The 25,939-nt window shown below is 26.8% G+C and overlaps 1 protein-coding gene across 1 annotated transcript in view; it reads right to left on the bottom strand.

Annotated features, from left to right (window-relative positions):
• The window catches only part of LOC129610959 (ITG-like peptide), a 77,668-nt gene that overhangs the window by 5,495 nt on the left and 46,234 nt on the right, over positions 1 to 25,939 (bottom strand). Inside the window, exon 3 of the mRNA XM_055523812.1 lies at positions 16,277 to 16,651. Coding sequence (XP_055379787.1) covers positions 16,277 to 16,435 — 159 coding nt within the window. The 5' untranslated portion in view covers positions 16,436 to 16,651. The remainder of the gene's footprint in view (positions 1 to 16,276; positions 16,652 to 25,939) is intronic.

Below are 25,939 nucleotides of genomic sequence, written 5' to 3'. Positions count from 1 at the left end.
ATAGGAATTTATTGTTTTTCAAAGCCCAACGCTTATTTATTTAATATTTTGTTTAAGTTAGATTGGTAATAGCATAGGATATTAGGGGTTTTTTAAATATTACTGAATAATTTTTATATTTTTTAGTCATATTTTAAATTTGCTTTTAAATTACTCGAACAGAAGTAGTTCAATTCTAGGCCATTGTAAATTTGAAATAGGTATAGTTCTAAATATACCCTCTTTTCAGATTCAGTTGGCTAATTTGAAGGAAATAGAATAATAATGTTTTAGTTTAATCTATTTTCTAAATTTGATTCATTTTCTGCTCTTCGAATTAAATCTTTACCAAATAAAAAAATTAAAATTTTTACGAATAGAACAAATATTTAGAATAAGTTGAAAAAAAAAAATCTTAAGATTACTGAAAACCTTTCCAAATTTATATTTTTTTTCTGATTTCATAAATTTGTTATCTTCCTTATGCTTTTCGTTAAAAAAAGAAATTTTTATAAAAAAAATACCATATTTCAATTATTACATTTTGTTTTCATCATATTTTCCACAATTTTGGAGTGAGGTATTTTGTTTTGTTTTCTTCTTGTTGTGAGTGGGATACTGTGTGTAAGAATATTTTGGAAAAATGCTTAAAAAAAATAAAATTTATACTTTATATTCGCGTACCTAAACAAAAATATGAGCAGAAATACGTAAAATTCATATTTTATATTATTAAAATAAAATTACGTTGCATTCAAGTTCTTCTGTGAAATCTCTGAAATACTTTGTTTCCTTAAATTAATATGATCATCATATATTATTTTTTATCATTTATTTTATTTATTTTTTATATACATAACAACCATATTATTTTGTTTTTTTTCTGCTTTAAAAATTTAATATCTTTTAATAAAATATATAGATGGGTGGGTATTTTAGATAAACGAGTAGCTGATTATCTGAAGAAAAGAGGAAAAGGAATCAAAATAGAAATTTTGGTTTTGTAAAAAGGCGCGCTAAACATCATAACTCATATAAATTATTGCAATTACCCCTTGGTATTATGTAATTACAAATATTTATACAAGTATGTATATGAAATGAGTACCGTTCCCGTAATACTATTGTAAATATTTATTTTTATTAAAAATTATGAACTTAAATAATGTTTCATTTAATTCTCAATGTGAACTCAGAAATTTTGAAACTTCTCACTTTAACCCAAAGAGTCTATTGTGATTAATACGCCGATTTATATGTGAAGACTATTTAAAAGTCTACACGATAAACTTGGGTATTGGTGGAACACTAGACTGCGAAACCTTTTGCCATGACAGAAAGTAAAGAAAATTATTTTTTTAATGAAAGTTGGCTTAAAGAGTAACAAATTTATAAAGTCGAATGAAATATGAAATTTATTAAATTGCATAAGTATTTCATTAAGTAACAGACCTTTAATTATTATTGAAGTAAGGATTCATACTTTGTGAGATCTTCATGTCTGGAAGAAACTTTTACTCGAGCGTTTTTAAATATAATGAAAAAACAAAATCAAAAAAAAATTATTTAAAATCCGGAACTATAGGTTTTGAAAGTTTATCAAAAGGAATTTTTAAATTTTATTATTGTTATTATTTATCGTTGGTACTTAAATAGAATAAGTATTTTTTTTGCATTTACTGAAGCTCAATCAGTGAAATAGCGTTCTATTTATAGAGGTGTAATTTTATATTTTACATTGCTATTCGGGCTATTAACTAAAATATGCGGTATATTTTTAATTGAATATTTTTTTGTTTTGTAAGTCCCAGATTAAGAAAATCTGCTTAATTTTATATGGCATATACATGTGTACATATATTGGGTATGAATTTATACATGGTGTCTCGTAGCAAAGTGCTTATGCAATTGTATAGGCCCGCATGAGTGGACAATGTCTGCATGGTATGCAGACCATGTTTTGTATGGAGAAATCTGAACAGATTATAACTAATGTAGATATTCATAAGAAAGCCCTTATTCTGAGGTTTCCAAATCATATTTGTTAATGCGCCTGCCTTACATAATCTCGGAGTTATACTTTAAATTTCAAAAATTAAAAAAATCTGTTGAAATTAAATTTAAGCCGCTGTAGCTTCGAACTTGTTTAGCTGTGAACATGGTCTCCATACCAAAGTTTTGTCTACTCATGAAGGTCTATACAATGGCATACAGCAGTGCACCCCTGTATATGAACTAAATTATCATATTACTATTATAGAAGTAATCTGTATATATTTCTTCTACACGCATTCAAAAATAATATGATATGTTATATATGGGCAACAGAATATTCATATTTTATTCATATTTCAAAAAGGCCCTTCAATAATAGAAACTTTTAAAATATTCAAAAATATTCATATTTTATGTAGGCTGTATATTTGGATATGGTTATTTAAAATCTACATATTTATCTATATTTATAATATACCTATATGTAGACAATATGCTTATGCGTAGGTATTATGTTACGCTTTCAGATTTTAAATATACTAGCTATATCAAGAAATTTGAATTTCAAATATCTACTATACCTCAACTCTAGGGGAACATTCATGCAAATGTAATGAATATCAAAAGATTTTGTAACTCATTTATAAAATATGTATGTACATAAAACAATGTTTAATGTAATGTTATATATGTACTTTTCGTAAATTATTAGGTTTCCATAGGCTTTTATAAAATATTATTACTTATTTTGACGAATTTTAAATTAATTTTAAATAAATCTTGTTTATGATAGCCTATATGTACATATGTATGTACAAATATAGAAAAAGGATTATTTAAATTAAATAAAATTTTAGAAATTTTATCTGGGATTATTTTCATTATTGAAATCTTTCGGCCTATATTTATAAATTTTAACATAATTTTTAATAATACTCGTATCAATTTCTTGTTTCTTATTTGCTTTTTTATAAGGGTTGTCACTTTGGAAATTTTGTATGAAAATTGGTTTTATATTTCACTTGGAAAATTGAAAGAGAAGAGTCTTTTCAGAAGACCAATTCGGTTGATTTTTGAAGACTTATAGTATTTTTCACTGTAGGAAATATGCAATTTTCCCATTTATTATTTCCCAAAACGCATTTATTGCCTTTAGTGAAAATGTAAAATTTTCGTGCTGATTTTTACTTAAATGCAATAAAGTAACAGTTGCAGAAGCATAGAAGCGCTAAATCTGTAATTTAAACATTTAAATTGAAACAACAAACACATTTTCTTCTTGGCTGATTAAATTTAAATAATAGACTGGTAAGAATTTTATTTAATTTTTTATTTTACAATATTACAATATTTTACATACATACTCGTATATGTTTTCACAAATATCTAAAATGAAATTTCATAAAATTAAAAATTTATGCTATTTATGTTTACCTTTAAATAGAAGTAAGATAAGAATTACGAATTCCTCGGAAAATTCTTTTTTTTTCATTGATTTGATTTGTGTTTTCCATGAAAATGGTTAAAATTTTTTTTTTGCAGTGGTACATAATATGATGTTAATAATGGAAATGCTTTAGGGCTTGTATACATAAAAAGACATTTAATAATAAAAGCATTGTAGATAAACGTTTATAACATAAGAACAAGTATACATAAATTTAATATAATTACAAAATTTTTGAAGCTTAAACTCTAACTTATTAAAAATAAGTTTGAGTAAAATTGTAATTTCGACTTTTGTAGATTGCATCGAAGCAAATTATCGATCTACATATATTATTTTTTCAAAAATATCCCACTATATAACGAGGTCTTCTCAATAAAAATTTCTTACTTTATAATTCTGTTCTTTTGTTTAATTCAAAACTTTATGATATAAACACCCAATATACGGATAATATATGGAAGCTAATGCAACCAATGTGATGTAAATTATTGCAAAATTTAGAGATTTTAAGTAATTGACAGACAAGAATCAAAATTATATAGATTTTCATAATTGGGGATTTATTGAAAAATTTTTGTATGAATATTGTAAAAGGGTCTAAGATCACAAAATAATTTCATTTAATTAAGATAAAAGTTTAAATAATTTGATAAGCCTATAAACAGTTTTAGAATTTGCGTGTTTATTAAATGAAATTAGAATCTTTATCAAAATCTTTAACGGCAACAAAACTAATAATCACAAACACTGAATTTTAATATGCATTCGCATTCACGGAACAATGTATAATTTATTCAGTATTATCACATAATATAGTCGAATTATGTCACGAAGATCATAATTAATTTTTAATTTTATAATATCGTCATCAATATTTTACTTATGACAAATAATTCTTAATACCCTTAATTTGTTGGGATTATTACAATAAAATTAAAATAATGTCAAGGATTTATTACGAAAAAAAAAATTTTATTGTCTCAAAGTGGCAAAAAATATCCTTTACAATTATTATTATTTCCTTTTTCATTTTCGATTTCTTATGAACTTTTGTTTTATTCATATCTTAATTACGTTGCAGAAAAAACTCACAAAAAACTTAAGCAAAAGAAAAAAAATGATGCTAATTAACAATAAAAACGTAGATAAAAAGCCAAATGAGCATTAAATAACTTTTCTTGCAAAATAAAAAAAGCGGAAAACAGGAAGTAATTTAAGGCACTTGTTTAGATTTATTTTTGTTTTCACATAAGAGATGTATTTTTGTACCGAACCTATTTGTCCACAAATTATGTATAATCTTTGAAAAGCAATGTTTTTTGTATTCAAAAGCACTTTTTCTTCCGAAATATGGTCTTATTATAATTGAAGTTGTGAGGCAGCCATAAGAATTTATACAACATCAATATGACCAAAGTTTTTCAAAATATTGGCACTCAGAAAATTTGATCGAATTTGACTTCGTGCTTTTTTTTATATTAGAAAGACATCATAATTTTTATAAAAGTAATGGTAATCAATGAAGTTGATTTTGCTCATTTTCACCTTATTTCATTGAGCCACATGTAATATTCGTTTTAATTTAATATGATAGAAAAAGAGCACCTCTACTGGATTAATTTTCTTGTTTTGAATTCTTAGTATTTCTTATAAATAAAAGAAGGATTGTTTTACAATTTCTTAGAGGATATTTGTGTGTTAAAAATAAATTTTTTAGTTTAAATAGACATTTTCTATTGAAAGAGTTTTTTTTTTACATAACACGAATTGTGTATTCTTGTCAACAAAATTGTATATTTGGAAATAAGTTTAAAAATAGTATTATATCCGAAAAAGTTTATGCATATAAAGTATTTTGTATGCGTCTTATGCTGCCAATATATAAAACATTATGGTCCAAAAACTATTTCAAAGATGACATAACATTTAACGAGACATTTCCTATGTCACCGTCAAATTAAAGGAGCGAAATTCATAATGTTGTGCTGTAGATAAAGAATAGAATACTCTGTTCCATAACAGGAATATATTCGCCCTAAAATTATCACAAATTTTAAAAAACATAGAACATTCATGCGGTTTTTTGCGCCTCAATGTTTTACGATAACGGTTTTCATTAATTTTATTGCAACTCGTCGTTAATTTGATTGTTTTGAAAACACTTTGAAAAGAATTATAAAATAATACTGAAGGATTTTATAATCTTCTATACTTCATAATCAGGAAAAGCTTAAAATAAATCACTAATATTATTATTTCACTTTTTATTTCTTATAATTTTCTTAGTATTTTATGTAAAGGTGCGTAATATGAAACAAAATATAAATACGTCCATAAAAAATAATTAACGAACAACGTTTTTACTTTTACGAGGGTCACTATTTATATTTCGGGTCTAGCAATAAAAAACAAACATTTATCATTGGAAATGGTTTTATTGTTTTTCAAAATATTCCCCATGAAGATCAATACACTTTTGCATGCGCTGAAACCAATTTTCGTAGCACTTTTTCCACTCCGATTGAGACACCTCCAAAACATGGTTTTTGAACGCATCGACTGCTTCTTCAGGTGTTGAAAATCGTTGTCCACGCATTTTTTTTTTGATGTGAGGGAATAAGAAGAAGTCATTGGGTGCTAAATCAGGACTGTACGGCGGATGACCCATCAATTCGACATTTTGAGTGCTCAAATAGTCCATTGTTTCAGCTGATTTGTGAGAGCTTGCATTGTCATGATGAAGAATGATTCGCCGGCGCTTGTTTGTTTTCCTTATTTCTTCGAAAACTTTCGGCAAACAGATGGTGGTGTACCATTCAGAATTGACCGTCCTACGTTCCACTAAAGGTACTGTGGCCACATGACCGGTTATACCAAAAAAAAAACGCGATCATTTGCTTCGATGTGCTTCTTCCACGAACAAGTTTTGTTGGATTTGGCTCGTCTTGGAACACCCATACGGTCGATTGCTGTTTCGTTTCGGGCTCATATGCATAGATCCATGATTCATCACCTGTGACTATCTTATAAACGTCTTTTGACGCACCGCGATTGAATTTTTTCAACATTTCTTTGCTCCAATCGACACGAGCCTTCTTTTGTGCAATCGTCAAATTTTTTGGGATCCATCGACAACACACCTTTTTCACGGCAAGATGTTCATGCAATATCTTATGTACGCTGGTGGAACTAATGCCCAAGGATGCCTCAATCTCACAGTATGTCACATGCCGGTCCATCATTATCATTTCGCGCACAGCATCGATGGTTTCCGGCAAAACGACCGAAATTGGCCGACCTTCACGAAATTCATCCTGGAGCGAACGGCGTCCGAAACCAAACTCTTGGTACCAGCGATTTACAGCGGTTTTTGATGGTGCTTCATCACCAAAAGTCGAAACAAGTTGATCGAGACACTCTTGTCTCGATAATCCGCGCCGAAAATCGTAAAAAATCATCGCACGAAAATTTTCACGGGACAATTCCATTTTTTGACCGAGATGAATTTTTCAAGTCACTGTAAACAAAACAATTCGCGCTCGAATGACAAAACGTTCTGAGTGAAGTTGTCCTAAAAAAAGTCAAACTATCCAATGGAAGTGTCAGATTGCACCTGGCAGCACTAGTATTGCCAGGACCCGAAATATAAATAGTGACCCTCGTATAACTGAAACAATATTAAAGGAAAAATCAAAATGGCATTTATCACCTTAATTTTATTAAAAGAAAATTCGTAAAAATTGTAAAGCCTACGCTATTTTCATTTGTGTTCTTTTCATTACTTAGACAAATAATAAGAAATATTTTTATTTCTAAAGAGAATCAAAGTATGTAAAAGTAAATTTAATATTCACAGGGGATATTAAAAAAGGATATTAAATAATTTGTTCATTCAAATTATACTAGGGTATGTAAAAAATTATTAAATTAAAATATTGATAATAATGGAAGATTATTGTTAAATTAGTTAAATTATAATTAAGTTATTCAAGCGTAATTTGATATCAGAGTGTAGCGATGACTATATTATAATTGGAGAATAATAGTTTTCCAGTTTTCAGAGAAAAATCTGTTGATTTCGCCTTTGATATTATAGAAAGCTGCTATTTTATAAAAAAACAAGAATTTTTGTCAGCAACTTGTTTTTCTAGAATAAGATTTTTACTTCGAACAGAAAAAGAAATTTTTTAACAACTTGGAGAGGAACCATAAATATTTTTCTAATTTCTCAAACTTATCTGAGCTCCTTTTTCCAATACCATTGAAAGGCATATAACTTTCTAATAATTTTTAATTAACATTATGTTTTCTAACAGACTCCTGGTCATAGAAAGTACAAATTTAGATAATATGTAGATATATTAAATTGTATATTTATTTAGAAAATTAATTATAAAATTTGTAATACCTTAAAAATTTTGTATTCTTGTAAATATGAGAACAATTTGTACAAAAATACTCAATTTTAAAAATAAACTTTTTAAAATTAAAATGAATTTTGATTAAGAAAAGAAAAATGTAAACAAAATGAAATTTTCTTTTTAAAACTTTTGGTATTTGTGGATCTTAAATTAAATTTAATCTTCAATATAAAAATCTGTTGTATACGAGTATACACATCTATGTGTATATACATTTAGCATTATAATCAACATAACTTTGTTTTTAATTTTATTTGATATTATTTTTACGTTTCTCATAGAGTCCAATGGACTATTTTAATAAAATTTAAAAAAAAACTTTACGTTTTCTTTTCCATTTTAAGTGTTTCTTTTTTATTTTTAAATTTAATTATTAGTGTTTGTATTCCATTCGTTATTTATTATGAAGAATATTGAAAATGTGCTACATAGTCTGTTATCTATTCGTTTGTGCATTTGTTTACAAACCTTCCACAACTTGGAAGAATAAAAAACTGAAATTTTTTACACAAACAAAGTTTAGTTTGAAATTGTTTTTTCTATTAATTTTCTATTAAAAAAAAGTTTTATCTGGTCCCTCTCATAGTGTCCAAAATATGTCACCGTTTCTTTAATTTAGTGATGTCAACCAACAAACAATATTGAGATTCCGCAACAGTAAAGCGGTGGCGTAAATAATGATTCATATATACATAGATTGACCTAGAATTATTTTATTTTCATATCATGCGTGTTTTTAAATAACCTTGCTTCAGTGTCAGAGATACTCGCTTTAAATGAAGCAGTTAAAATTTATTAAATTTTCCTAAGATTGTTAAGAAACAAAATTGTTTCTAATTTTGTGGATAATAATAATCAAACTTAAAATAAGCAGTGGAAATAAATAAGTAAAACAAGCAGTGGATCAATCAAAGAAAAAATATTTACTTGTCTGTGAAACTTTTACGGAAAATTAAAGATAAAATTTTAAATTTTGTTTTGATATTAAACATTTGACAAAAATTTTAGAAGCTGAACGCTTCTCAGGAAGACAATTATTGCAGCCCAATAAATCGATTAGCGAGACGAGAAGAAGATTTTCTCTTCCATTTTAAATATTTCTTTTGTATTTGTAAATTTGGATGCCTTCATTATTCTAAACTTAATCCAAAATAACGGCAATAATTTTCAGTGTTTAATATTTCTAAAAATAACTTTTACATTATTTACGAAAATTTTAAAACTCTAATAAAATTTTTATGGTTTATGGTATTCATATGGTTTATAGGTATATTATGGCAAAATCATTCACATTTTTATTGTCTTTACATTATGTACGTGGATGAACATAATGTAAGGACATATTGTGCAAAAGTTCATTCTGATAATTTTTGAACAACTTCTTGAAAGTAGGAATTTCGTCTTTTTAATTTTACTCCAATATCTGAACTGGATGACTACTGATCTAAACTAATGAACTGATGAAATACTGCAACATGAAATACTGATGAACTACTGCAACATCTGATCTGAATAACTAAAGACATTTTTTGAAAAAATATTATGTTCTCTAAAGGGTTGGCGAACATTGCATATGTTTAGCATCTTGCCTAAAACATATTTTTATATGAAGAGAACAATAATTTTTATAATTAGTTGTTCAAAAAACTGCTTATCTAGTTATGCTTATCTATTATCTACGTAGTCGTGACAAATATATAACGATATATTTACATTTCATACTTCTATTCCCATAAGCTTTAAGTCTACATAATTTAGAAAAAAAGTAAAATTGAAATGCCGAAATATAATATGGTCGGAATTTTTCTTATTCAATGAAAACGTTGCACAAGATTATGAAAATGTGATGAAAAATATGGAGACAAATGTAAAATCGGCTTTTAGCAAATATCCCTTTTCCGAGTCCTGGTATTCTCAAAAAATTTCTAATTTCTCAATATAAGAGCACAACAAAAAAATTATAGAGCAATCCAAATCAAAATTTGTGTGTATTTTTGTATTTCTGAATATCATAAGAATGCATTAAATTTTATTGTTTCTGAAGAATATCATCCTCTATAAAAGCTTTTTATTGAATATCATAAAAACAAATATATTATGTACCAAGAACTCTAGAACTCGCTTTTGAAAGTATTAACAAAATAAATTATGAATTATTTTCCATTTTGTCCTTTTTCATTCTCTTACATTAGAAAGAAAATCGTTTTATTTCAAAACGCAGATCACGTTATGTTTTCTTAAGTAAAGTAAACAGTAAAAGTGAGAAAGAAAATTGTTAAGAGAAATAAAAACAAAGAAATTGGGGAAGAAAAAAACAAAATGAAATACGCAAAAAACAACAACAATTTATTTTTTATATTATTTTAGAAGAGTTGATAAATTAAGTAAGATAAAACTTTTGTCATATGCTTTCGTTTATTTTGAGAAATAACACAAAATTACAGATTTCATTCGAATGTCTGTTCGTTTGTAGCACTTTTCCAAAAAATTTTTTGAAAAAAGTGCTTATTAGTTTCACTCTGTCCGTCCGTCCGTCCGTCCGTGGACACTTTTTTGTTTACAAAACTTCTACACCTTTGAAGATAGAAAGCTGAAATTTAATACGTACATAGATCTTCACTAGAAACTTATTTCCGTAAAACAAAATTTTTACCTATCTCCCCCCCTCTAGAAGTTATACCCCCCCAAAACCCTAAAAATGGTCTTTTTTAAATATTTGTTGCAATGAAACCAAAAGCATTTTTGAAATTTTGCAAACGCAGAAAGGCAGTGGCTTGCTTCCCCTTGCGCGGTATACTATAGTTAAACTTTAGAAAAACAAAATGGCTGTTCAAATTTACCGTTATCTAAAGTCCTTTTTTTCCAAATTTTTGATGTCGTTTTTCTTCTAGAACCCAGACTGTAGAAGCTTGAAATTTTAGGAGCTTTTAGACATTAACAAATAGTTCATTTTGTTAGAAGAAAATTTTTTTCCATCTCCACCCCCTCTCAAATTATCACCTCTTGAAATTCGTAAAATTTGAATTTTTGACACCTTATATTTCCGAAACCGCAAGCTTTTCCAAAGTTTATAAACGCAAAAGCCTAACGGTAAATTCCATGACATTAAAAAATATAATTATTTTTCTTAACTCACACAATTAACCCTTAAAATCGAGCACTATGTTAACCCCTTTTTATATTAATTTTTGCTTTATTTCAAAGACTGCATATATACGGCATCCTAAATATATGCAATCCTAGAAATAGTTTTGTATATGAATGAAAATAATTTTAATAGTGTGATAGGTATACAAAGACTGTATTTAAAAGCAGAATTTTCACTTGTTGAAGGGAAAAGTGCTACAATACAAACCATTGGTTTGACCCAACTTTATTTCTTGTATCAATGGTATTCGTTGTACAAACGCCTATTTCCTATGCAAAGACCTAAAGAATGATAAATTATTGCAATAAAGGCAATAATTGTAATGAAAAAGTAACGAAAAAGTTCAGTAACCTTAATTGTGTAGAAATCATGTTGTATATGTTAATGGATTAACGACAATCCATTCTTATGGAGATGATTGTAAGTTAGCTGTTGCGCCTTATTATATTAAATAAATCAAATTGTGAATAAGAACGAGCATTCATAAACTTACAATATCATTTAGCTTCGTTGTGACTATAAAACAACAGAAGGTTTGTTTTTTAGTAAATTAATTTCTAAGTCAACAAAGAATCAATTGTTAAATTTGAAATCAAAAACGTTTTTAAATTTGAAAGCCTCATCGTGAACATTTTTCCGATTGTATAAAAAATATGAAGGACTTCAAGAATAAACTCAAACACATGCAACTAAAAATTTATTAAAATAATGCGAATCTGCTTGTACGTCTATAATTTAAGAAAAGTGACAAATAAGTCACTGTTAAAGAAACGTCAATATCGTTTTAATACACGAGCATAAAAAGTTTTGATTTTTTGTCAAAATTGAGTGAATTAACTTTTTAATCAAGTTGAATTTTGAGTTTAAAATTGATAAAGTTTCTAAATTTTTTTATAGAAAAGTGTAAAGATGAAATATATGCTTGGTTTCCCTTACTTAATTTATACTGATGTAAGTAGGTTGAAATTATGTTAAGCTCTCATTATATGAAAAAAATTAATTTTTACGAAATAAAATTATAAAGTTAATCTATTTTTAAAATTTTCTCTTTATCAACTTTTATGTGTTGTAAATTTTTTTCTAACTTTTCCAAAAATTGTTATTCTTGTTCTTAAGTAGTAGAAATAAGAATGTTAACATATGTCTTATATATGTATGTATTCAAAGATATGTATGTATCCTTCTGTACATGAATAATTTATATTAAAAACACATAATATTATAACAAAAGTTTTAGTTTTGTTTGTATAACATGAATGATAGCATGCTTCTGTGTTTTCACATTTTTAAATTGAATTTGTATAAATTCGGATCAAATCAATAATTTAAAAAGAAGCTCCTTCCCTATTTTAAAAAAAGTCTACTAAACAAATTCTACCTATTTCTAATTTATGGGAGAGTAGAGGAACAAGTGGGGAAGAAGTTCTCATTAATATAAAGTTATGGTAATTATTGGATACTTTCAAGGCAAGAACAAAAATCAAAAGAAGCGTTTATGTATAATTGTTGAATTCAATAGCTGATTCATTATATTTGTCGACCGCATTGTATACAATAACGTATATGTTATAGCACCAAAATTTTGATGTCGAGTTTTCGGTGGGAACTCCATAGTAGCTAAAATAATACAAAGCGTAAATAAACTACTTTTAGAGAGATGTCAGTCGATCGGTCTGTTCGGCTCAATTGATTTTGATGAAATTTTATAGTTTATTTTGGCTATGGAACGCATTGATCATTTTTCGGGATGTATCAGACCTCGGGAATTGGATGAATTTTACATTTTTGTGTACATAAAGAAAAATAATCAACTAATTTCTGAAACTACCAGGTATTTCGATTGTTACCGAAACTAACTGGTGAACTTTTCAGGGAAAACGGGTGGCAAAAAGCGAAATCCTATACTAAAAGCCAAATTTACCCTTTTCTAGATATGTTAATTAAATGCTTTAAATTGAAGGGAAGTGTTCAAAATCCATTTTCATAATCTTCTGTAATACTTTCCCTGAACTAGGCAATGCACATTGGGTCGGTTATGTATTTATCACGTAATGTGATTTTTTTATGGCAAGACATTTTATCCTTAGTTTTTTATTTTTATAGAAATTTTAAAATGTTTTCAATTTTAGGAAAATAAGGAGCTGAATATTTTGCCAATCTTGAGAGGCTATAAGTTATAAAAAACACAAAGATTGAATTGGTTATAAGGCTTTTCTGTTCTTTATATAATAACTGTCAACTACTGTTAAATATATGTTTTTCGTTGTAGGACTTAACTTGGCTTTGAAAACTATTGAGTTTTAAATAGGTTGCATTATGTTGTTCTCAAGATTTATTATGCCGAATTCTACATTTAATTTTATAAATAATTTAAGTTTAATAATAAGTTTTCTTTTGCAAAAGTAGTAAAATTTCACGTTTAAAAATGTTGACCACTCGCCAGCTTTTGAAGTTTCCCTATGTGTAAATACGTGATCAAATTAGGTACGTGAAATTAGGTACGTGATCAATTAAATACGTGATTTCGAACTTCCGTTTTCCAAAAAGAACTTGATTTTTACCTTTAAACATTTATTTTGAGAAAATGAAAAAGTAAAAAAAGTTTATTTAGAATAGGCAGAAAGATCCCGGCTAGTTGTTTGTTATATTTTTCTTATGGTGCTTTTTAATGAACTAAACTTTTTATTTTCCCAAGAACAAACCAGTTAATATTTTCTTATCGCGCAGATTTGTAAACATAGGAATGTGTTCTGTAAATGGGTGTGTATACATGACTGGTCTCAGTTATAATTTAACATTGACAAAAATTAATTTAGAAGAATGAAAATTTTTATTTAATTTTTTTTTTCCTTGAACAAAAACGGTGTACCGTATTATTCTTTCAAAATATTTTGATTCAATTCCCATTGCAGCCATATGGACGTCCTTTTTTCAATAAAAAGACAAAAGAATAATGTTTCAATGGATGTTCTATCATCCTAAATTTATTAGTATACACGATGATAACCTTGATTAAAAGGATATACTAAGGTTATTATGTTATGATATTTTTTTTTAAATTAATTTTTTGGCATTGTGGGCAATCAAATTTGAATTTTATTAAAATGAATATTACATTTATTAAAGCTTGTATCTATTAAAATTTTAAAATAAGTACTTGAAAAAAATAGTAGTATTGAAAGAATAGCTTATACTTCTTTAAAAATACATACATATGTGATTTCTTTATTAATTCAGGGCCTTAATTTCAGCAATAATTTCATATGAACACGGACACACAATAATTGCGTGTCAATAGTTGCTCATATTAAATTGCTAAATGTATTTTATTAAATCGGAAGTGGCAAGTATAGTTGCACATTTGTAAAGTTGAACTACTAGCTTAAGAATTATCTACTTGCATAAGAATTGTTTGAACACAGCAATTTTTAATAAAGCACAGAACGCAAAGAAATATTTAACTTATTAAATTAAATTATTGAAATTGGTCATTATGTAAGCTATAAATAATAAAGCTTAATCCATTATAAATACTGGAAATTACAATTTTGCATTGAAATTGTCTAATCTAATTTCAATAGTATTTACTTACTTGCAAGCATTAATGCTTAAACAGGGCTCAAATATATTTATAGTGCAAATGATTAATGCCCCACTTAAAAGAATTTTTTTTCCCTCCTAAAAAAATCTGAATTTTGAGTGACAAAATTACCCGTTTTTTACAATTTTATTTTTAACTACACTTGTCTATCTTTTTACCGACCGTATTGTGTAAACAATAGGTAGGTTATGTGATGGCAACAAATTTTGCATATCCAGTTTTCGGTGGGAACGTACTTCTCCATAGTAGGGAAGTGTAAATAAACTATTTTTAGCAACCTGTCGGTCTGTCGGTCTGTGTGTGCACACGTGTATCTGAAGTTTGGCTGAACCGATTTTGATGAAATTTTATATGTAAGTTTATTTCCACCATGGCACGGATCGATCAACTTTTGGTATATATCAGGCGTCGGAAACTGCACTTTTTAGCGGGCGTGTTTTATATTTTTGAACATTTTGAAGAAAATATTCAACCGATTTACTTGAAATTTTATATATAAGCTCAGCTCGACCGTCCGCGAAAATTCCTATGTTTTGGAAGAAATCAGGAATCGGCAACTAGACGTTTACTACGGGCCAAATATACATTTTTGTGTATATAAAGAGAAATAATCAACCGGTTTCATTGAAATTTAATATATAAATTCCTCGTATTAAAACAATGAACATATAAATTTTTTGGAAAGATCAGGGCTCGAAAACTGATTTGCGGGCCGATTTTACATTTTTCACCATTTTGAAGAAAATATTCAACCGATTTACTTGGAATTACATATTTGAGCTTTGCTCGACCGTCCGCAAAAATTCCTAACTTTTGGAACAAATCAGGCATCAGCAACTGGACGTTTACTACGGGCCAAATATACATTTTTGTGTATATAAAGAGAAATAATCAACCGATTTCATTGAAATTTAATATTTGAATTTCTCGTATTAAAACAATGAACATGTAAGTTTTTTGGAAAGATCAGGGCTCGAAAACTGATCTGCGGGCCGATTTTACATTTTTCACCATATCTACGGAACGAATTGATGGAATTTTTTGAAATTTGATATTTGAGTTCTGGTTGCTACCGAAACAAACTGGCGAGCATTTCAAGGAATTCGGGTAGCACAAAGCGAAACTCTACTAACTGCCAAATTTGCATTTTTCTAGGTATGTTAACTATAAGCTTACTAATGTCCTAAACATTGGAAAGAAGTATTTAACAGACATTTTTTTTAATATTCTGTAACACTTTCACTTAACTAGACAATACACAATGCGGTCGGTTATGTGCTGACCACATCAGATTTTTTTTGTATAATTGCGTAAAACAAAATTTAGTGAGAGTATAAACTAAATTAAAGATTACAAGACCTAAATAAAGAAAGAGAAAGAATAAAAAGAAATTTTACTACCATAATAACTACCAAAATAATTCACCATATCCCTAAAGTATGCAAATATTTTCTATTTTTGTCTAATAATAAAATTATGAAAATCAAGTTGTTTTTACAGTGCATGGATTTGAATCATGTGAAAAAGACTGTGAAATTGTAAAGAATCCTCTTATAAGGCTCCATCTATTTTAATAATGTTAATTAAAATATTTTTAATTCATTATACAGTTTGCGAAATCTCAACATCAATAGCAAATAATAAAAACATAAATTAAAACTTAGGTATCATGCAACACTTACGTTTATGTATGAATTATATCTGCCACCATGATTTCCATAACCCAGATTTTGTAACATTTCTGGGGAAAAACGATTAAATAATCCACCCCATGCATCTGCTGTGCCACCGAACATTAAAATTGCTCCGCCAAATATGAACCAAACGAAGGTAGATTTCATTGTGATAAAATTTTTGATTTTTGATTCTTTTGATTGAAATAAATTAATTTTTTTAGTTTTACTCGTTTCTAATTTAAAATTAAAGAAGAAAAAAATTTTTTAATCTTTTAGGATAAATTTTATTAATTTTCTTGATCTTTTTTTTTTAAATTTTAATTAATGAACTTTTCTGGATGAACAAAAGACCCTTAATGATGAATTCTATTCGGAGAATGTCTGAAAATTAAAAGAGAAAAATTTTATTATTTTATTTTTGTTTTTTCTGCTTATTTTCATTTTTTAATCATTTGGAAAATACGGTGTACATAAATTAAATTTTATATAAGGATTGATTTACGTTTTACGTTGTTAAAAGGCACATATACCACTTAATTGGTTTTGGGGATTTCCATTTTAGTTAATAATTTTGAATCATTCAAATTTTTCTTTATTCATTCGGTAAAATTTCTTGATTTTTACCACTGTAAAATTTTCTTTTGCTTAGACTCTTAAATTATTGATTTTATTGCTCGTATGTTTGTGTGTGTAAAGGTAAAATTATTTATTTATTTAACTATAAATGAATATTTGGTAAATTGTTCAATTTTATTTTAGTTGGGTTTTTTCATGTATGCGTTATTTATCATGCATTTAAAATAAAGCTGATGAACTTTTGATTTAAAGTATAAAAGCAGACTCTATGGTTTCAATGTTTAAGTACGAGTATATAACATAAAAAATGTTGTTATACGTAATTTTTTAACAACTTTTAATGGAAAACAATCTTATTTTTAATTGGTCGGACTCAAAAATGTTGAATCAATTGAATTCATCTAGAGAAACTGAAAGTAATTTACAAATGTGAGCAGAAAATAACCGACCACATTGTTTGGTGTTCCATCAGATTATTTTAGATTCAAATTAGACAATGTTAATTAAGTTTTACTAATTACTTATATAAAGTGTAATGCTTTTTTTTTACAATTTATTATCAATTCTTATAATTATTAATTCTGAAAGAATATTATTAATTCTTATAAGAATGGAAATTTCCTAATACAACTGCAGAACAGAGGATGACGTAATCAAAAGGACGCGTAAAAGCAGAAAAATTAAAAAATATTTGTCCTTCAACTGGACTCGAACCAGTGACCTATCGCTTTTAAGGCGGACGCTCTATCAATTGAGTCACAGAGGTATATGAAAATTGACGGTAAATTGTTCTTAACATCACATATTACACTAATAATATTACTAATTACTTATACGACGTATTTATTTTCTGCTAATTTAGTTCTTCAATTCATTTTCTGTGACTCAAATTCGCTGGGAAATTCGTCAATTTCATTCGGTACCAAACAGAACACAACAGAATACCAGAACTGAGATACAAAAAAAAATATGTAAAATCGATCGTAAAATTAATGATAGTTCTCTATTAGAGCCCTCATATTCTCGAAAAATTCATTGGTTTATTATTATAATAATTCAATTTCAAATATTAAATTTCAAGGAAGTTAGTTGATTATGATAAGTTTATTGATTATCTTTATATGGGGAAAATCTGATATTGTCCCGTAAAAAAGTCCAGTTATACCAAGGCCTAATATACCCTAAAAGTTGATCAATCCGTGACATAGCCAAAACAAATAAAGACAGACAGGTTACTAAAAATAGTTTATTTACACTTCCCTACCATGGGGAAGTGTGTTTTCACCGAAAATTCGATATGCAAAATTTGTTGCCATCACATAACCTACCTTATTGTATGCACGATGCGGTCGGTAATAAATATAAGTGCGACGTAAAAAGTGTACATTAAATGTATATGACAATTCTTGCAAACAATTTAGCCTTTCATCAGTTATTCCCACAACACCATTTAATAGTAGAAATAGCACTATTTATTTTGGAATAACCTATATGAATATCAATATATTTTTTGTAATTTCAAGCGTTACGTTAACAAAAACTAATTTTATTCTATATTTATATTAAAAATAAAATAACTGGAATATCTGGCATTTGATATTTAGTCACAACACGCAATAAAAACATTTCTCATTATTTTTATAATGAAAATAACAAAAAGCTTTTACTTTTATATCCTTTTTCCCTTTGCATTGTGTATACACACATATCTATAATTATGCTAATAGACTTATATTTAATAAGATGTTTTGCAAAGAAAACAAAAATTCATTATAAAACAATGAAAGAATCCTTTTATAAATAACAGTGGAATTACCCGATATATTTTACGTTGATTTATATATTTACATGTTTGTATATTGCACATGACATAATATGTTTGTGTATAAATACAATTTATATATACTCTGCAAATACATAATTTTACACAAATGAAAGGTGAAAAAGGAAAAAATATTTATTTTTTAAAAATAATTTTTGCCACAAATGCTATTTACGTCGCTTTTGTTTGTGATCAAATGATTTTTTAGTGAGTGTCAGCAACTACAGTTTAATATTGCAATTTAATTTTGTATTTTTAGCGTGTTTGAATAACAAAATTTCTACATCGTTCGAGATAGAAAAGTGCAATTTTGTACACTATTAGATTTTAATTAAGATATTATTTTTGTGAAGTAAAATATTTTGTAGTCCACTCTAAGTTAAAGCTCTTTAGAGTCGTTAAAATGCAAGTATTTAACGAAGTAAGGTCGAGTGGAAGTACATTGTTAAAATGCAGGTATTTCACAAAGTACGACGTCCAATTAGTAAATGCTGCAAGCGCGAAAAGTTTAGGAATTACTTTTTTAATTGTCTGAAATATCAGGCTGTCGAATTGATTCTTTTAATTACCGGTTGTTTCAAACCGTTTTACTTTTAAGTATGTACTTATTTTTGGTTGAATATTGCCTTTGCATAAGGTTGAATTAAGTACTGCTTCTCCTACCAGCCAATAAAGCGATTATAAGAGCTGGATTTTCACAGTTTTACTTATGCAGAATTATCGCTATTATAGGACAAAATTTTTTACAAGCTGTTGTTCATACATAAATTGATGCAAGTCAAATTCATTAAAAATTTTTATGTCAATGCTTTTTATTTTGTTATACACAAAATTCAATATCATACCGTGCAATTTATATTGTAAGTGGATGTTTTAACTACTATTTATTTTCTAATAACAGTATAGCCGTAGATTTCAGATATCTAAGTTAATATAACATTTTTCGTATTAATATTAGCATATACGAGTATGTAAATATCAGGGATGGTAAAAACTTAGAAGAAGACTATCGAGGATCTTTGGATTTCAATATACAATTCTTGTGGCTTATTGCACTTTAAGGTTTTTTGTACATGTAAACAACTGGAAAACTTAATTTAAGATACGTACACTATTTTATTTCACAATAATTTGAAATATAACATGAAGCTGATACTTGTCATTGCATATTTCTAGTGATTTTTTCATTCAATATTTAAGCTCATAAGAGAAAAGAATTTTTAACATGAGGCTGGACGAGCATTTGTTAAATTAAATAATGTTTTGTATTTAAGAATCTTTTGTAATTCTTACAAACTTAGTTACAAAAATTCTTAAATATAGACTCAGAGAAGTTTAACTTGAATAATGAAGATTGGTATATATATGAAGATTCGGAAATTGCAAGTAATAATTGTATTATATAGTTATTTGAAAATTTGGGTATTCGGTCTTGAAAGAAGACTTCAAATATTTAATATCAGGAGAAATAATATTAAAAATAATAATAATTAATTTTCCCTTAAATATGAATATTATTTGCAAGCAACTTCAAATTATTGACTCCATCCCTGACATAACTACATTTGTACACTTATTATGTATGTATAAAATGTACACCAGATTATGTTCATTTGTATTTTATTAAGTTACGTATGTGGTGTTTGTTTACATTCTGGGTAGTCTTGTTTTATTCCTGGCACATATTTATACACGATATATGTATTCATAAACCTTATTTTGTATTTACAGTAGAACAGCGATAGTTTAATGATAACAATGATAAAAGCCAATATATTCGTAAGTTATACGAGAGAAATGAAAAAAAATGTCAAACAAAAAATTTACAAGGCCTGGACGTTTCTTTTTCAAAGATTAACTGTTGATTTTTGTGTTTCTAGCACAAAATTAATTTTTAATCAAAACTAATTTTAATTTTTAAGGGACTTCAGCATTCTACACCAACATCAACCTGTAACCAGTTCAACATACAAAGACAATTTACCTTGATAAAAGTTAATTGATTTAATAAAAGAAATAAGATGCTTCTATAATAATAGAATCGGCTTCGAAATTATATGAATTCAATGGGCATTAACAAGAGGTTTTAATTACTGATAAAGAGATAGTAGGATTTATCGGCATCAATAGTTCAAGTGTAAAGGTAGCAATAATAGATCATAAAAGGCATTTTGAAAAACGTAATGCCGTCCTTTTTAGCACTTTTCCAAAAAAATTTTGAAAAAAAGTGCTTATTAGTTTCACTCTGTCCGTCCGTCCGTCCGTCCGTCCGTCCGTCTGTCCGTGTGTCTGTTTACAAAACTTCTACACCCTTGAAGTTAGAAAGCTGAAATTTTATACGTACATAGATCTTTACTAGAAACTTATTTTCCTAGAACAAAATTTTTACCTATCTCCACCCGTCTAGAAGTTATACCCCCCCAAAACCCTAAAAATGGCCTTTTTTAACTATTTGTTGCAATGAAACCATAAGCATTTTTGAAATTTTGCAAACGCAGAAAGGCAGCAGCTTGCTTCCCCTAGCGCAGTATACTATAGTTAAACTTTAGAAAAACAAAATGGCAGTTCAAATTTACCGTTATCTAAAGTCTTTTTTTTCCAAATTTTTGATTTCGTTTTTCTTCTAGATCCCAAGCTTGAAATTTTAGGAACTCTTAGACACTAACAAATAGTTCATTTCGATAGAAGAAAATTTTTTTCCATCTCTACCCCCTCTTAAGTTATCGCCTCTTGAAATTTGTAAGATTTGAATTTTTGACACCCTATATTTCCGAAACCGCAAGCTTTTTCAAATTTCTATAAACACAAAAAGCTAACGGTAAATTCCATGACATTAAAAAATATAATTATTTTTCTTAACTCACACAATTAAACCTTAAAATCGAGCATTATGTCAACCCCTCTTTATATTAATTTTCGCTTTATTTCAAAGACTGCATAAATCGTTCATCCTAAATATATGCAATCCTAGAAATAGTTTTGTATATGAATGATAATAATTTTAATAGTGTGATAGGTATACATAGACTGTATTTAAAAGCAGAATTTTCACTTGTTGAATGGAAAAGTGCTACAATACAAACCATTGGTTTGACCCAACTTTATTCTCTTTAAGCACAACTTTTGATTCTCTATCTAATAATTTTTTAACGTTACGTGTATATTAACACATATAAATTAACTGTGTACATGAGAATATTGTGTACATATTATTATTTATTTTCTGAAATAATATATTTAAGTAAAGGGATAAATTGGTAATTAAATAAAAGAAAATTTCATTAGGAGTATTAGTTTCTCTCAAAGGTGGTATATAAAAAATAGCACTTAATTCAAATTTATATGAGTACATAAAGAACAAAATAAAAGGTAATTTATAAGAAATATGAAGGACACAATAAAAAGTATGTAAAGGCAAACTATACTAAACACCTGAGGCATTTAGAACTTTTCCCTTTTTTTCTAATTTAAACAAGATTTTCAGTTAATTAAAACCGGAAACTATATAGAAAATTAAATTTTCTTGTTTATTAAACAATATAAAAAAGAAAAGGAGAAAATTTAACAGGAAAATTATAATTTCTTTAACATTAGCAGTTAGTTTAGAAATGGGTTTTCTTTTTGTTGTTGAAGGCGTTACATTTAAAAAATGGTTAAAATGTGTAAAAGAATGAATTTATCTTTGTCAGAAATAAAAGAGAAGAAATACAACCATATGCATGGTTACAGTATTATGGTATTCATTATTTATGTTGAATATAAATTCTCATTCAAGGATATTTAAAGAAAGTCTAGTTTCATTGTTATCAAATTATGTAACTTGTATGTAAAAATGGTTCTAAATTTTTTATGAGATGATATTAAATATTCTTCATGATGTTGGTTTGTAGTAAAAATTTTTAAATATAAAGTTTTGTATGTGGTCTTTTATTTGTGCATATGGTATATAGGTGTTGTACATAGGTACGAAAATGATTTGAGATTAAATTTACACCATTATTATGCAAAATACATTATAATGTGAAAAAAATACCTAACGCTTTCTATAGAAGTACTTTTCTTTCAGTAAATCTTCTATTCAAACCATGCCTAATAACAGGCAAAACTAAACTACAATATTATTCCTACGAGCATTTTCCGTTCTTAGAAATTTGGGCAAGTTTGTTTCGGAGAAATAAGAAAGCAAAAAACTGAAATTTTACTAATTTTGATAACTTAAAATGTTGAGTAGTTTGATTGTGTTTTTTTAAGCTGTTAAAATAACTATCATACAACTTCACAAAAAAATTGGCCATATCTATAGGAAACTTTGAGGACATCGTGTTCAAATTAAAGAACAACACACAAAAAATTTCTAGAAGGTGGTATTTTACTAATCTTAATCTAAGGTATTATTTATTAATCTTAATCTAATCTTAATAAGTTTTCGGACAGGATCCATTTTTAAATCACTTTTATTTTCTATCTTTCATTCAAAAATACTAAAATTTTTGCAAATTTTTGAAAATTCCACTTGTTATACAAAATATTTCAAAGATTTGAATTGTTCATATTTTTAGTTATTCGATTGAGTTGTTCCATTAAGACAACATATTTTTGATATACAAGCTTCCTTAATGTGTGTAGGATTAAATCATGTAGTTGTTAATGTTTTAAATTTACACAAAATATGTCAACTATGTTTAAAAATCTGAAATTTCGTATGATTTTAATTTTAACAAAAACTGGTATTATGTGGGGATATTTTACCGTTTACATTTTATAAGTAAAAATGATATTTTGGAAATGGTATGCAAAATATTCGCCTATAAACATTCTTATACTTGATTTTTATATAGCATGCAAAAATTAAAAAAAAAAACAAAAAGATTGTTTTTTTGTTAAAGTTCACAAATTGTAATTGAGTTCAGGGATGTACAAGGATATACAGAAAATTGAATGTTTCTCAATAAATTGAAATTCTGTGGGCGATAAATTGGAATTTCCGAGTTGGAGACATTGATCCTTTTTTAATTTTTTTGATGGAATTTTGCATGTTTCCAATTTTCCATTGATTTATGTTTTAAAGTAAAAGTATAATTAGGGAAAAAAATTATACTAATTTTTACAAAACCAATTAAATAAGTTTGTATTATTAAAAATTGCTTAAATTAAAATTGGATAGAGCTAAACATAATTGTATAATATAAATAAATTTTTTAATTTTGCCACAGTATTTATGTTTTCCGCCGAAAATTAAAATTTCTCTTAAGCACACAGAGAAGGTTAATAAAAGAACTAAAAATAAATTTTAGATTGAAGGTAAATGGTCACTTAAATTCATAAATATTAGAAATTTAATTTTAAAATTCAAACATATAAATGAACAGACATTTAACAAACACAACAATGTCTGTTACTCAAAACATTGCAAGTGTGTTTCTTAAATTACTGTACGGGGTTTGTTATTAGCTTTTGATTTAAGAAAATTTTTAGTCTTTTCGATGATTAAGGTTATAATAATATGCAGATAGCAACTGTAAATTACAATCTTATAGTAAATTTATATAATATCTAACAGTATATATAAATTATTTTGCAGATAATAAATAACTGTAAATTTACATTTCCAATACTACAATTTTCAATGTTGTAAACAGCAGATAGCAGTGAAGATTGCGGATTATTTAGAATTTGCAATTTTTGATTATTCTAAATTTCCAATGTTTTGTATTGAAGGTCTAATAAAATCATTTAGACTTCAAGTTTTTAAAATAAAATTTAAAAACTGATGAAAATACAAAACGAAATCCTTAAAGTACTCTCTTGAAATACGTTATTGTGGAAATATGTACAAGTTGAATACAATTACCAATTTCTTTGACATATAAAAATCAATAAAAAAACTTCTTTAAGATAATTTTTCGTATATTCAAAAGGTTTAATTTTTTTGTATTTTTTAAGTTCAAAAGTCGCTATTTAGCAAAGTTGTCCCGATTGCTTATTTTCGTTTTTAGAACTTCCATTAATTTTCACAAATTTACACAATAAAAAATGAATATTTCAGTAATTTTTTCATTCAGATTTTTTTTTCTATAAACTTTTGGATCTATTTTTGAAATCCATAATGTGTTTTATAGCACTACATAATTATCTTATGGTGGATACTCTTTTGGTTCCTTTGCAAACTCTAATGTCAATAACTTAAAGTTTTTGTGGAACCAAAACAGTAAGACACCTAAGTTGTTTCAGTTTTGCCTGTAATAAAAGAATTCTTTAAGTTTTTTAAGTGGATGTACTTTTCTAGTTCCACTCATAAAAAGTTTTCCAATTTTCCATTCAGTGCAGTATATCGTATTCATTAAAACATGAGAACATGAGGACATTGATAGGTTGTCCATCGGTTTTCGTACCAAATTAAAAAAAATATATATTTCTTAGCTCTAGAGATATCAGTTACTTGGTTTATCTGTCTGCACACTCTTGCTTTTGCATTTTGGTTTCGTTGCTTTTATTAAAAGCGCATACCAAAATATTTTTGAAGAATATGAACTTAGCCTACTGAACATTTTCTTTTAACGTACTTCTCACATCTCGAGCGTTGCTTAATTTATAAGAAATCCTTTGCTAATTTTCTTAAAATTTATTAATATTGGAGAAATATCGTTCAATTTTCTTCTACAGTTTAAATTTTAGCAGTTTTAGCTAGACCTATCAATAAATATATTGACATTTTTATATAGAATGATTGTTAAAAGTGAAAGTGTGCAAATGAGTCTTTAATTAAGAAGTGAGTTAAAAGATAATTTTATATTTTTAATGGCCTCGAGTCAATGGTTCGCAATATTTATCATTATGTAAATTTTTTAAGGATAATAGCTTTTTTTAAGGATAATGTTACTAAACTTATTAAATAATTTTTTTTATTCACGAATTGTGACCTTGAATTATACAAGTTTATTTTTCTGATACATTCAAATTTTAATTTTAAATTGTCAAAAAATTATTTTTGGGGAATTTCTTTGATTTGCCATAAAAATTTCATACTCAAAGAATTTATCAATATTTACTTTGAGTTGACATGAAGTGGGAGTCACATGATGCCGTTATAATTAAAAAGCAAAAGTTTTCTTTCTTTGATATCAAAATAAAACTAATTCAATTTTATTGACAATATTAAAGAAATAAAAAATATTTACGTTTATAAAAAAATGAATAATAATATTTCTTTACTGAATATTTGCAAGACTTCAACATAGAATTTTGAGTACAAGCAAATTACAAGTTGTTAT

Source organism: Condylostylus longicornis, unplaced genomic scaffold, assembly GCF_029603195.1.
Source record: "Condylostylus longicornis isolate FDR11 unplaced genomic scaffold, ASM2960319v2 ptg000048l, whole genome shotgun sequence".
Lineage (NCBI taxonomy): Eukaryota > Metazoa > Arthropoda > Insecta > Diptera > Dolichopodidae > Condylostylus > Condylostylus longicornis.
This window is presented reverse-complemented; position numbering and strand designations above follow the sequence as displayed.